The sequence below is a fragment of the Syngnathoides biaculeatus genome, chromosome 23, assembly GCF_019802595.1.
Source record: "Syngnathoides biaculeatus isolate LvHL_M chromosome 23, ASM1980259v1, whole genome shotgun sequence".
NCBI classification, from domain to species: Eukaryota; Metazoa; Chordata; class Actinopteri; order Syngnathiformes; family Syngnathidae; genus Syngnathoides; species Syngnathoides biaculeatus.
Genome location: NC_084662.1, coordinates 15,832,811 through 15,847,041, shown reverse-complemented (window position 1 = coordinate 15,847,041; position 14,231 = coordinate 15,832,811). Strand labels below are relative to the sequence as shown.

The following is a 14,231-nucleotide window of genomic DNA, read 5'->3' as shown; positions in this document are numbered from 1 at the left end:
CCTAATTGTTGTAGCACTACCGAGTAAACGCAGATGGGAAGAGGCCCACCAATATCTCTTGATTTGAGAATGAAGCTCTGAGCCAGGCTGCTGTTGGTTTATTTTATATATATATATACATATATATATATATATATACCATTTGATTAAAAAAAAACGGTAATGAGAAGTGGCAGTCTTCAGACGAAAAAAAAAAAAAGACAGGTGTGTGTGTCAGGAGACACGTTAAACACATTAACCTCTCTTACCGTTCAAGCAAATAAGAGTAACATTTAACAGCGGTTTTCTCAGCATGACAAACGACTGCTAAGGTGTTATTTACCTGTTGCGGAGGAACAGCAGCCGGTAGTCAAGACATCCACGGGCGGGCAATTTGGCTAGTGGAGGAGGAAGGAAGGAGGGAACCAGCGAGGGTGAGGTGGCCGGGAGGAGGAGCCCGGGAGTCAAACGCCAAGTTCTTTCGCGGCAAACTTCCGGCTGGAATTTTCAACATAAAAGTCGTTGGCTCATTATGCAGAGGGTCCTCGCGTTACGAATGGGTTTTGTACGTAAATCGGAAGATGCGGTGAGATCACCGTTGTATGCCATCCGGGAATCGGGGAAAGAAAGGACCACAAAGCCAGGTTTCAAAATAAAAGCAAAGTGGATAATGAGATTCCCACCAATGGTGACGCAAGGAAGAAGTTTAGTGCAAGTTGTCTTGGGGCTATTACTTCCAAGTCTGACATTGATGAGCTTGCCATAACGCCATAGTGCAATGCAACTGGCTATTTTGAAATTTTACAATTACCCCCAAAGAAATAATTTACAATATGCTCTTGCCAACTGGTGGCCTCGCATACTTGTGGATTTTGCCATCAAGTTTTATTCTCCCCCATAATAACCATATTTTCATAACCATAAGGTACACTTAAAAGTTTTAACTGTTCTCCTAAATAGACAGGGTACCTTATAATGCACAACATCCAAAATCTGTAAATGTTGTGTGACTTAAAAAAAAAAAGGAAATATAGGCTATAAATGATAGTATAGAAGACCGTAGCTATTTGCCTCAGTTTCACAACAATAATGTGAACCGGAATGTTATTGTTTTCAGTTCTAATGACACAAAGACAGTGGCACGGTGGCTCAGCTGGTTAAGCGTTGGCCTCACAGTTCTGAGGTCCAGGTTCAATCCTAGACCCGCCTGTGTGGAGTTTGGATGTTCTCCCCGCGCCTGCGTGGGTTTTCTCCGGTGTCCTCCTACATACCCAAAACATGCATTAATTTGAGATTCTAAATTGCCCCTAGGTGTGATTGTGAGTGCAGTTGTTTGTCTCCATGTGCCCTGCAATTGGCTGGCAACCAGTTCAGGGTGTTCCCCGCCTCCTGCCCCTTGACAGCTGGGATAGGCTCCAGCACTCCTTGCGACCCTCGTGAGGGTAAGCGGCAGAGAAAATGGATGATACAAATAATAACTTCCCCTTTAGTGGCCAACACAGTTTATTTAAAAACAACAACAAAAAAAACCCCAAAGCATGGTCTGAAATGCATGGTCTCTGAAGGCAATTGCTCACAAAGTAATTAAATTGATTGACCCAAATTATGTATGAACAAAACAAAAAAAATGCTTAAATATTGGTGTTATTTAACTCTACAATATAAGCCTAGACGCATGACACACTCATAAGTGCTGCAGATGGATGGCGAGCACATTCGGTAGTTGTCTTCAGAAGGCTTTGAAGAGCTGGTTGGGCAGGTACCCAAGGTGAAGAAATGATGTCTGGGCCTCTCTCTCCAGGTTGGTCAGCTCTTGGACCGCTGGGGCCAGAACATCCACGTGACCCTTGTAGTTGCCACCTAGCACCACAAGGAACAGCAGCAGTGGTGGCAGTGAATGGTACACATGTACAGTAAAACCATTTCTCTACTGGCCTAGACACGATTTGAAGCAGTGACTGACATTTACAACCTAAATTCTAAAATTTGTACCATTTCATTTATTCCAAACAGTCCATTCTTTTTATTTTGTGGTAATTTTTTGGGCTGCACTGCTTTGAGTGCATCTGGAAGACAGATTTTTTTTTTTTTTTTTTTTGTGAAATCAGATTTCAACCTCTATGTATTACTGTGCGCAGCAAGGTGAAAACACATTAGAGCAGCTGCCTCACACTTCTGAGGACCGGGGTTCAAATCCCGGCCCCGCCTGTGTGTTCTCCCCGAGTCTGGATGGGTTTTCTCCGGGCACTCCGGTTTCCTCCCATATCCCAAAAATATGCAACATTAATTAGACACTCTAAAATTGAAAAATGTGTGATTGTGAGTGCGGCTGTTGTCTTGTCTCTATGTGCCCTGCGATTGGCTGGCAACCAGTTCAGGGTGTACCCTGCCTCCTGTCCAAAATAAGATGGAATAGGCTCCAGCACTCTCGTAAGCGACCCTTGTGAGGATGAGCGTCTCATATAATGGATGGATGAATTACCATGTCAACTTAATCTGCCAACAAAGGGCCTTAATAAAAGTAATACAATTGATTTACATTGCACTTTTCATTCAGTAAAGTTTTAAAGTATCACAAACAAAAAAAAACCCGAAATGTAGTTAGTATGTACATATGTAATTTATATTAACAACGATACAGAATTTTGCACTAGAGATTTTTTTTTTCAGCAAATATCTTCAAACATTTATAATGTATTTAGAAACATATCTGTGTTCACGTTGCAAGTTCTTTAGCAGAGTTACACAAACATGGCATGTACAGGTTACAAAAGTTTTTAAAGCGAGGGCCAGTTTGGCCTCTAAACCATGAAATGCGTACCTCCAAGTGCCCTGCGCTGGCCATAAGTAACCTTCCCGTCAAAGTCATCCACGGGTACCTTGATGTCAGGCTCGCACTGGGTGATGGTGCACTTGAGGTGTTCCTCAATTTCTGCCAGGAGCTATGAAGAAAAAAAAAAGGAGATAAAAAAAAATTCTGTCACTTCAACAAACCAATAACTGAAAAAAAGCAATCGACTCCTGAATGCGACGACATCAGTCACCTCTTTCTCGTTGTACCAGATGGTGCAACCTCCGTCTTGCTTCAGTCGGGTATTGTAGCAGCCTCTGCCTCGGTTTGGGCAGACATGGTACCAGACCTGTGTCACCGCAAATATTCAGTCCATTATCCAAAAAAAATATATATATTTTTTTACTTTTTCAACACTGTCTGATATCACTGCCGCAGCTGAAGGGGTTAACCATAGGAAAAAAAAATTGCACAGTATCATTTTGAGCAACAATAAACAGCTCACTGAGAACGGTAGAATGTTGCAACTGCTGCCAAAAGGGGCTTTGAGTAGAAATAGAAAGAAAATAACAGGATGCTATTTCCAGGGAATTACTTTATTTTTGTCTTCCCATTTTGCAAATAGACATTTAGAATTACATAAAGATGCCACAAGATGGAGATAAAGCACTACTTTTCAATTAGACAGTGCTTTGGCCTGTCTAATTGAAGTTTCTTCATTCACTAAATGATAGTTCAAAAGTACCAAAAAATACACGTTACTATCACTTGAATATTGCAAATTGTCTAAATGGGGTGCAATACAGTTGGGACAAAGTAAATGGAGAAGGAAAAAAGTTGGTTGCTGCACTATAGTCTAAATAAAGCCTATAACACAAAACTGTTGCTTAAATGGGCTAATGGATGAACTGAAACATGTTTTTTGACAATATACAATCAAAAAATAACCAGTCACTGTAAATATTGGAATACTGTATACATATTTCCTAAACATTGGAACTATAAACATTTGAATATCCTGACTTATAGTTAAGATCTAAAGTTTACAGAGAGGGAACAAGTTTCTTGCAGGACCATTTAGCTAAATATTATATATAATAATAATTATTGTAATGTTGTATTTCCATACATTTAAAACAAAGCTGCCTAAATGGGCTGCTGGAGAAATTGAAATAAATAAAACTTGACAAAGCAGTACTTAAAAATGGAGGATCTGCGTCTTTCTCCCTTTCCAGACTTACCTTCTCCTTCTCCATGGCAACCAATGAGATGGCCAACCCCATTCTGCACATTTAGAAAGGAAAAAAAGACCGCAGTATAACTTTTAAGCTACGAGCAATAATACACCAATATGCCCTTTCAACTCGTCACCTCTCTGCTCGACCCACTCTACCGATACGGTGGACGTAATTCTGCTTCTCATCTGGCAGGGTGACGTTAATTACTGCAGAAAACGGAGAAGAGACTTCAGACAAACAAGGTCATGAAGCTTCATATGTGTACAAACTAATATAATTTATGACTTGGCTAGATGTCGCAATTCACAAGTTCTTTGAAATGCGTTGCAGTCTTAAGTTGAAACAGAAGTGTGTGCATCTTTGGTGGAAGACCATTCAGAAAAAAAAAAAAAAAAATATCCAGCTCTCTCTAAATATCACAACTGCTAAACAAGGTGGAATAAAACATACCAAATAAACACAGACTGAAAAAGTAGCATTTATAACAAAAAAGCAATGGCTCACTAAATATCGCAAAACTGTATATGTATGACTACAATGCAATCTAGACGGGATGCAACAGAAATTGAAATCAAAAGTAAACAAAGCAGAGTTTTAGTGCACGACCTTTTTGAAATAACTCTTAATATTAGAATACTGTATTCAGCTGTGGTGAACACTAACTGCTTCTTAAATAGATTTTAGTATAGATATTTATGTAGCTACATACAGTATGTCTGCATTGGTGTTACCGTAAGGAACGCCCCGGATGTCAATCCCTCTGGCGGCGACGTCGGTGCAGATCAGGAGCCTCACTTCCTTTCTCTGAGGACACAAGGTGACATCAAGTCTTGGACGGCCACAAAATCGCCTGCCCTGTTTGCAAGTTCCTACTTTACCTTGAAGCGGTCCAAGTTATTCTTCCTCTCTTGGGGCTTACGATCCCCATGGAGACAGACGCAGGAAAACTGGTGGTTTCTACTGTCTGGACCTGATGGGGAAGTGACCATGTTCTCAATTAAAAAACAAACAAACAAACGAACAAAAAAACTAAGTTTTACAGAATTTCTTCGATTCTGATTAATGACCTCCTCCTTGCTGGATGAAGTATTGCTCCAAATTGTCGCAGTCAATCTTGGTGCGGCAGAAGATGATCGCCTGGTCCATTTTGTGCTCTTTGATGGCCCTCACCGTGTACTCGCCTTTCAGCAACTTGATAGCTTCAGACCACATTTCTAGAATACACAAAAGAGAACATTTAGAGACGTATTCATATTAATAAAGGAGTGCTGTGATAAGGTGAAATGCTCAGAAACGCACCTGGTGAGTTACCCCCTGGTCTGGTGTTATCTTTGGCGTGGACCTCATCAGTCTAGTACAACAGAAAAGCACAAGAACGCTCACACTGTTAACTTGCCGAAAAAGTGCTGCTGCGGAAGTCTAAAAACAAAGTAAAAAAGGCGAGAAAATGTTCGGTGCAGGACCTTTTAAAACAACAAAAACCCAAAACCAGGACTCACCCGAACATGGTTCTTGCCCAGACGCTCCCAGAGGCGGTCGGCCTTGGGGTTGACGGGTACGACCACGTGGTGCACGGTCTCGGGCACAGAGTCCTCACCCTTCAGGTCCACCCAGGTGGGGAAGTGCATAATGCGCTCCGACAACTTCTTCACGTCGAACGAGTGCAGAGTGGCCGAGCACACGATCACCTGGAACCAAAAAGTGGGGCAGCATTTATCATTGCCATCATGGATGATAATTATTCTCCAGAGCAAGGACAGAAAAATCTATATAAACAATATTTTTATGGATACTTATATAAATTTTCCCATTTTAGTAAATATTTACAATAAATCAACCTCCCAATTAAAATGAAATTAAAACATAAAACTAAATTCATGCAAAGAACAGAGCAGGCTATATATGCGTATCCGTATACTTTGCCGAGCCATGTTATAGAGTACCCCCTTTGCAGTACCTGCAGCCGTTTGCCATCAGACGTCACTTGAGGGATCTGATTATGGATTCTGTTAATAAAATCTGTGTAGCCTGCTGTTAGGAGGCCATCCTGGAGAACCAACAAAACAGAACCATCACTGATCATCACCCTTAGCCGTAACCAACCGCAAACGCATCATAACGGGATTCTTGATCCATCCGTACACATTCGTCCAGGACCAGAAAGCGGACTTGGGAGAGGCTGAGCTTCCCGGTCGATATGAGGTCATCCAGTCTACCCGGGGTCCCCACCACAATGTCCACCTAAGGGGGTCGGAGGGGACATCAATTGTAAAACAGGAACATGAAGTGGATATTTAAATTTACATGGTGGCCACGTACGCCTTGCTCCAGAGCGGCCATTTGCTCCTTGGCAGCCACTCCGCCAATCACCAGCAGCTCCCTGCAGCGCACATAATAAATGTAACAATTCCCATTTGTTCAGTCGCAATGGCGACATCTGCTGGTGAGTGTTTCTGTTGCACTTAGGGGAAAAGCAGTGATGAATATGCCCAAAAAATTACTGTAAAAAAAAAACAAACAAACAAAAAAAAAACAAATGGAATATGAAATTTAGATTAAACAAAGGTAAAAATATTGCTTCTTTACTGTTGGAAAGGCCATGAATAACAATTTGTAAAAGTAGCTTTATTGCAGTCATTTATTGTTTTTCATTTTTTTTAATGAGCTGTGTGTTGCTGCACTTTAATGATTATCTTTGCTCACAATGAAAAATAAATCTCAGGAAAAATTATGAGAAAAAAAAAAAAAAAATCACAAAATTAAAAATACAGTACGTATGTCCATTTAAAATAAACTATAAAATACACTAAATGATCTAAAAATAAGTAATAAATTTAACACTTTCAAAACCAAAAATGTCAAACAATACTCACATAAAATAAAATTTAAAAACATTATAAAATAAAAAATAAAAACAGGAAATCAAAATTCCTCCAAACTAAATTAATTCAAAAATTAATTCAAAACTAAAAATCTCTCTTTCACACACGCACACACACTTTAAGTCAATACTTGTCTTAAATCAACAAAGAGTCTCCATTAAAGATAAGAATGCTTATTTTAACGGTAATTTAGTGCTACGATGGTTTATTATTGTGGTTATAGTTTATAATGGTGTAACATCTGTATTTCACCATACTAAGACTTTCTCATGTTCTGTAACCACATACAAGTCAGAAGACTAATTGGAATGTTAGAAATTTTTGCATTCATGCGAGAGTGTACAAAATATTAGAAACAGATGTCAGCATTCCTGTCTGAAAATTTGCATGTTACCTGAGCTTGGGGTTGACCACGTATTTCTTGAACTGCGTAACGTTGTTGAGCGTCTGTTCAGCCAGTTCCTTGGACGGTTCAATGATCAGCGCCTTGGGGGCGTTGGTGGACACAGTCACCTGACTCACCTTGGCACTTCCTGCCAATACAAAATTAATTGGAGTTTAATAACAAGGACAAAGGAGAAATGCAACGTTTAAGATTTTTCAAGATAATGTTTTTAAATGTGGCTACATTTTTAGGTCATGGATAAGCGTTCTTGCTCCAATAGTCAGGTTAGTTACATGTATAATTCTATTTGATCAGCAGTAAAACAAGTACATTTTGTAAGACATGTTAGCACAGTTTTCTCTGAATGTATTCTCAGATGTTGTTTAACACGGGTTTTACTGAATTAATTCCGAACACAGTGACATCTTCACTTGCACATACGTGACTCTCACCGCTGCTGCATATAGGTGTGAACAGAATTTAAAAAAACCAAAAAAAAAAAAAAAAACAAAAAAAAAAAACAACCTCTCCTTCCCGTTGCACGGTACTAACCTGTCTGTGAAGACTTCACAGTGTGACCGTCTGGCGCCTGATCCAAAGCGATAAAGCCGCTCTTGGGCTGATGCTTGAAGTCCTCCCCGCCAAAGTTGAACTTCAGCTCTGCATTCTAGTACAGGAAAAAAAAAGTCAATTTTGTATGCTATGAGTTGACAGTTTATTATTTATGAGTAACATTAAATGTGATAAAGCAATACCTTGAGCACACAGGAGGCAAAGAAGGGGTGATTCCTGAGGTTTTGAGGGATATCAAAAGCCAAACCCAGATCATTACCTACGAAAGGAAATGCATAAACTGGTATTTACAATTTCTTTTAAGTCTTAAAATATATACAAAATGACGGGCAATATGATTAGGGAATGTGTTAAATCCAATTGCTCAGGTTGGAAAAAAAAAAAAGATATTTTTTTTATTTGATAAATGTTTGTGGTTGAACATAATTAAGTTATGTATAGTGGTGCATACAAATTTATTCTGTGGCCACTCATATCTAAAAACATATGTATAATAGCTCTCAAAAGTGAACATTATTACATCAGACTATGAGCAGAGAAAACCTAATTTGCATTCTGAGAATGGACAACAACAAAAAAAAAAAAAACCTACCATTTTTGGAGAACGAAATCTGGCCCTTGTCCATGTCGAGATAACATCCAATTGTGTCATGCATGGTGAACTCCTGCAAATGACAAAAAATTGATTCATAACTTCATGCAACACTGACGCTCTCAATGTAATGTTTTTATACCTCGCCATAGCTGTCAAATTGTTTATTGTTTGATTTCTTCCCGGTTCCACCGAAACCAAACCCATACTTGTCAGTTCCTAGAAAGGAAGAAAACAAAAACTTTAGTCAGGTCATCTAAATTCAAAACGTTAACTTTTAGTTATTAGCATATTAAATTAAAAAAAAAAAAAAGTGTACCTAAGTCAAGAGATGCCTGGCTTGTGGACCAGCCAATGCGACACAGCCCTTGGTCGTGGCAGGAGACCTCGTAGTAGTACTTCCCTGCACAAAATCATACACACAGAATAATTCTTTCAATTTCTCAATTTGCATTTTCCCCAACATTTAAACAATCTTGTTCAAACAGCATGATAAAAGTGGAAAAACATGTTTTTCTGCCATGTAACAATTTACTTAAAAATAACTTAGTAGTGGAACATTCTCACTGCAAAACAAATGAATAAAAAAATACAATGCGGAAAAAAAACTAATAAACAGTTGTGAGAGATTAAACACAAAATGATTGTTTGATCTACATTCCTACCTTCATCGACTGTCACAAGCTGTGGTTGTGACCCAAAGAACAAATTCACAGATACAAGTGGCCGAAATGAGTTTCTTCCGTAGGGTGTCTGACCTCTCCCTTAAAGATAGGGTGAGAACCTCGGTCTTCCGAGAGGGGCTCAGAGTCGAGCCACTGCGTCTCTAAATAACTCAGGCATCTTGTTGGGATGCCTCCCAGACACTTAACTGGCAAAGTGTTCTGAGACTGTCCCAGCTTGCCCCAGGGATGATTCAGAACACACTGGAGAGACTGCGTCTCTCTGCAGATGAGCTGGATGAAGTGGCTAAAGAGAGGGAAGTCAGCGCTTCCCTGTTCAAGCTGCTGCCCCACGACCCGACCTCAGACAATTGTAGGAAAACGGATGGAATGAAGGGTTGGGCTGCAATGGCTCACCTTTGGTAACGCCCTTAGTGGAGCGGGAGCCGTGCCATTCCTTAAACTCTCTGCTCTGGCAACACAGTCCATCCGGGCCAATTGCTGAAAAAAGAAAAAGAAAAAGAAACAAGCAACCAACAGGGAGAGGTTTGTAAAAACTGCAGCATTAAACATTTTAGTTGTCGTTGTTGCTCTTCGTACCAAAGGCAGTGCTCCGGTCGTAAGGGTTCATCTGCCATTTATTGAAGACTGAAAAAGAAGACACAATATCAGCATAATAACCCCATATTGACTTATCCACTGTTGCGGACATTCATAGAAGTGAACCGTTTATGACTACAGACAAATATACCCGTCAAGTAAGTGTTTCATTGTGCACATGATTCGAAATTCTGTTTTGTTATGTATTGATGGACAGACTCCTGTAGATGGTGACTTTTCCTCATTTAGGATTTGAGGTCAGCACAGCTTTTGAGTGGAAGCTCACGATTAGGCTACAATCTCTGCTTGCCAGTTACGAGGAAGAGAAATGTCAACTCGTTGGAACTTGGACAAGGTTACAGAGCTCCCACAAATGCTGTCACTGATGATTTTTTGTTTTTTAAAGGGGAGTTACAGAAAAAAAAGTTAAAAGGTAACCAAATACCACAGGGAAAAAAAAGAGAAAAGACACAAAGCACTAGGTACAAACAAGATGAAGAAAGTAGAGCTTTATGTAATTTGAGTATATTGAGGATTTGAGTATTGTGTGGGTCAGTCGTGCTTCCATCATGTGAGGAAAGGGCTGGACAATATTGGACTGGAGAGAATATAGACAGGAGGGTAACCCATAGATTTTCATAGAACACTAATATTTTGTGGGTCTTGCCAGATCAGTCGAAATGCTGTAAAACATTTGGCAGTATGGGGAACTCTGTTTTGAAAACAGCTGCCAGTGGAATGAGTTCATCTCACACTTCAAGGATTGGAAAGTAATCCTAAATCCCAACATGTATACAAGCAAAATATACTTCCCATATTACAGCTGTACTTAGTAAAGAATATTCTCACCAGCTCCGCCAGTTTTGACGGTGGGTCTGCCTTTCTTGCCCTGGTGCTGGTCAGTCAGCGTTTCATGGACAATCTGGATGACAGGAATGCTAAAGGCCTGAAAAACATATCACATTTTATATCATGCTGTACTGTAAATCCTTTTACATTATATGTGAAAGTCAGTTTTGAATATATTGCTCAATACTCACTCCTGTTTTACCGCTACCAGTTTCCGCTGCCTTCAGAAAAAGGAGGAATGGGGAAAAGAAATGTCAGATTTTCTCACCATTAAACTGCCATTTCTTTCTTTCTTTCTTTTTAATCCAATTAGATGATTTCATCTCAATAAACAGACAACCAGTCCCAGTCACAATCACACCTATGGGTAATTTCGAGTCTTCAATTACTGCATGTTTTGGGGATGTGGGAGGAAACCGGAGTGCCCGTAGAACACCCACAGAGGCACGGGGAGAATATGCAAAATCTAGACAAGCGGGGGCCGGGATTTGAACCCCCGACTGCAGGCCCAACTACGAGATTCACTACCACCACTGAAAAATACCGCTTGACTCACCATGAGGACATCGCCTCCACCCAGAATCAACGGAATGGATTCAGCTTGAATGTCAGTAGGAAGCCTAAAACACAACAATCGCAACAAAAGCACATTATTCATTCTGAATGGCACAGCAATGTGCAGAAGCAGCGATAAGTGACTTACAGCCAGTCCATTTCTTCCACAGCCTGCGCGATTTCGGGCATGACGCCCATTTCTACACGACACAACGTTAATTCACAAGTTAGGCCAGCAAAGCACATTATATTCATCGTGTGTTAACGTTAGAAATTAATCTCACCAGAAAATGCTGCCATTATTGCTTGGAGGACCTGCCGGATCTAACGTTGACACGACTAAACAACGGGTGCACCCTTCTTAGTGGACCCAACAGAAACAGGGCAGCCAATAAATTGTTTTCCGTACATTATTAAATTAGGCGAATACATGATTACAATAAAAAATCCAAATCGATTACTGTCGGATGATTAAACAAGAGGGAAGTCTAATATTAGAATATTTATTTTTGATCCCTGAAAAGGGGACATAATAGTCATAAAAAAAGAAATAGAAACTTGAAATCAAACGGGGTAAGAGTTCAACAGAGTAAATTGTACATATTAGAAATATTTAATATACAAATATAGTTAATGATTTCAGTATATTTTAAATTAATCCTTCTGCAAGCAGGCTTTTACTCGTTGTTTTTCTAGTTTTGTTTTTTTTTTTATCCCACACGACTTGCCGTAGTCGGCTTTGACAGCTGTGCACACCAGTCAACATGGCGGAAGATAGTGTCGTCGAAGGCGAAGATGAGAACATTTTATACGATTTGCTCGTTATTACCGAATGGTCTCCAGAGGCTGACATTCAGGTTTGTTGGCCACTATTTCCAGCTTGTGCCGCAGTCTTCCTTTTCTCGGGTTTGTGCCGTCCCAGCTGGTGAAAAGGAGCTGCGACGTGACTAGTGACGTGGTGCCCAAGCCATTGTGGAGCCACGTAGCGTAACCACAAGTTGTCTTTAACTTTTTCCATTTCTTTAAAAACACGTTTCCTGTTTCTTTCTATGAAGCAAGAGATGCAGCCATAAACTTTCGCATTGATGGATACTTTACTCCGAATCTAACGTTATCAGGCTATCAGGGGCATTTATGTGCCATTCCTCCCAAACAGCCAGTTAAAACAACAACAGTCTATAAATTCTCCTTCAGATTTCATACAGACACAAAGTAATGATCATTTACATAAAAATATTTCAAAATATCTTAATGCATTTGCAGCTTCGAGGCAACAAGGAACACAACACATCCCTTGTCGCAAGAGCAGTGACAGGTAAGACTTTAAAAAAAAAACAACCTTTAAATTAGCATCATATCATTAAATTCAAGAATTAATTTATTTTCTTTTTTCAAATTATTTTTTCATCTTAATTTATTAAAGACATTAAACAGACATTCATTCATAATTTTGCATATTTTTAAAATGTTGTTTTAGCGTTTAGTCCAAATGTAAAGCAGATATATGTGTGCTAATTAATGCATTTTTTTCCAGGCCCATTTCACTTTATCCTGCAGTATTTGTGGTACAGGTATGTTTATCATAAAACAACAACAACAAGATCATTCATTTTAAAATTATAGTAAAAAAATTGAATAAATCCACAAAAAAGTATTCGGCTCACATTGAAAACAAAAGATTTTGATGATTAAAAACAGAATCTCACGAGGATTAAAGTATATTTTCCAAATTGAAGTTGTAATTTTATGGGAATAAGGTCATCCATTTATGATGGAAAGTACAGGAAATTTCTGCCTGTCCTCTGTAAGGATGAGGATTATAAATCTCAAATTATACTGCAGTGCTTTCACAGAAAACAGTGAGAGCTATGCCCAAGATGTTATATTATGAGCGAGCGGAATTCTGGCGAACATGGCCTCTCTGCTGGGGATTGTACCACACTCTAGAGCCTTACTGCACAACAATCCATATTGTTGTATTATCATAGTAATTCATGTCTGCTATGGCTGATTTAGTTTGCTTTTTTATAGGGGGATTTGAACCCCGGTCGTCAGAACTGTAAGGCCAACGCTCTAACCAGTTGCTCACGGTGTCACCCAATATACATTCTATTTTACAAAATACTTGACTCTCGAAACGAATATATTGAATCTCAAAACAGATTTTTTTTCCTCAAGAATATACAAACTTTGCTTTCAAATTTACAACTTTTTTTTTTCTTGAAAATATGCAACTTTTAGCTCAGATCTATTTTTAATCCCCAAAACACATTACTTTAGATCATGATGGTACTCTATTTTTTATATCTTGAAAATAGACACATTTTTTCAAGGTCATAAGTTATGAAAATATCTGTGTTTTGATGAGAAACATAAAACGTCATTTGTTGTGTTGGGAGTTCATTTTTATTTCATGTTCGTTTTAAAATGTTTTGATGCTTTTAATATTGTCACTTTCAGCCCCGCCAGCTCTTCTCTGCCACTTGGTCTCTTGCGGCTCGTGAACAAACAGATTGGGTGGCAGTTGGTGCTTGCAAGGTTTGTGCGCACGCACACACACAGGCTCAGCAGATCTTTTAATTATACTGGTGACATCCGCACAAAGTTTAGATCTTGATTGTTTATCGATTTGATGGCCGCCATCATCCATTAATGAGATTGATGCACTTGACATGGCTTATTTGAGTCGGTCCCTTTGCACTTGTCTTTTCTTTTTTTACCAAGCTCATGTCAAACAAGGATGAATCGACTGGGTCCTCATTTTAACTCCCTCATTTGTGTGTTTTTGCTTCTGCAGTAACGGCAAGCTGCTGGCGGTGGTTCAGGACCAGTGCGTGGAAATCAGGTAATCACGAGTAGATCCCCCTCACTGAAATGAAAATCAACAGCATTGTAACTAACTGGTGGACAAATGCATGCAAATTTTATTCACATATTTGCTTTTAATCATGTAAAGCACATTGAGTTACCTTGTGTATGAAATGTGCCATAAAAATAAAATTATTTTGCTTTTGCTTACTGTCTACTACAAGTCTTAACTACATAGAAATGAGAGTAATGAGCACATTTGAAAATAAAAAGAGCATTTTAATTGTGTACAGGTACAATATTGTCTCTCCTGTGTG

The 14,231-nt window shown here is 39.2% G+C and overlaps 3 protein-coding genes across 6 annotated transcripts in view; 1 reads left to right on the top strand and 2 right to left on the bottom strand.

Annotated features, from left to right (window-relative positions):
- The window catches only part of LOC133496183 (intersectin-2-like), a 34,786-nt gene extending 34,326 nt beyond the window's left edge, over positions 1-460 (bottom strand). For 2 of the 3 annotated variants that reach the window (XM_061811423.1, XM_061811426.1), the window contains exon 1: positions 323-460. The gene's annotated coding sequence lies outside the window, so the exon portion shown is untranslated. Of the gene's footprint in view, positions 1-248; positions 296-322 lie in introns of those variants that run through there. The other variant, XM_061811425.1, reaches the window with a different exon arrangement.
- Positions 461-1,469: 1,009 nt separating this feature from the next.
- Positions 1,470-12,009, bottom strand: ddx1 (DEAD (Asp-Glu-Ala-Asp) box helicase 1). Its single transcript, XM_061811918.1, has 27 exons — positions 11,936-12,009; positions 11,391-11,466; positions 11,255-11,306; positions 11,108-11,171; positions 10,743-10,772; positions 10,552-10,648; positions 9,703-9,750; positions 9,520-9,603; positions 8,760-8,843; positions 8,583-8,659; positions 8,441-8,513; positions 8,031-8,107; positions 7,828-7,942; positions 7,285-7,423; positions 6,328-6,388; positions 6,151-6,249; positions 5,966-6,055; positions 5,508-5,696; positions 5,308-5,359; positions 5,076-5,222; positions 4,887-4,978; positions 4,740-4,812; positions 4,142-4,214; positions 4,012-4,054; positions 3,024-3,119; positions 2,801-2,921; positions 1,470-1,839 (listed from the first exon to the last, which is right to left on the bottom strand). Exons 2-27 carry the CDS (start codon positions 11,404-11,406, stop codon positions 1,709-1,711), a joined length of 2,223 nt encoding a protein of 740 aa, XP_061667902.1. The 5' UTR covers positions 11,407-11,466; positions 11,936-12,009; the 3' UTR covers positions 1,470-1,708.
- The window catches only part of nbas (NBAS subunit of NRZ tethering complex), a 161,012-nt gene continuing 158,621 nt past the window's right edge, over positions 11,841-14,231 (top strand). For both annotated transcript variants that reach the window (XM_061811916.1, XM_061811915.1), the window contains exons 1-5: positions 11,841-11,963; positions 12,370-12,421; positions 12,641-12,677; positions 13,567-13,644; positions 13,904-13,951. In XM_061811916.1, the coding sequence (XP_061667900.1) occupies positions 11,871-11,963; positions 12,370-12,421; positions 12,641-12,677; positions 13,567-13,644; positions 13,904-13,951 (308 nt within the window). In that variant the 5' untranslated portion in view covers positions 11,841-11,870. The remainder of the gene's footprint in view (positions 11,964-12,369; positions 12,422-12,640; positions 12,678-13,566; positions 13,645-13,903; positions 13,952-14,231) is intronic.

Excerpts from the sequence above, each read along its gene's own strand:
- ddx1 (XM_061811918.1), bottom strand. Across the intron at positions 8,660-8,759 it reads CCAGGCATCTCTTGACTTAG|GAACTGACAAGTATGGGTTT; the intron begins GTACACTTTTTT and ends CTTCCTTTCTAG. Across the intron at positions 6,056-6,150 it reads TTCTGGTCCTGGACGAATGT|GATGGCCTCCTAACAGCAGG; the intron begins GTACGGATGGAT and ends TTGGTTCTCCAG.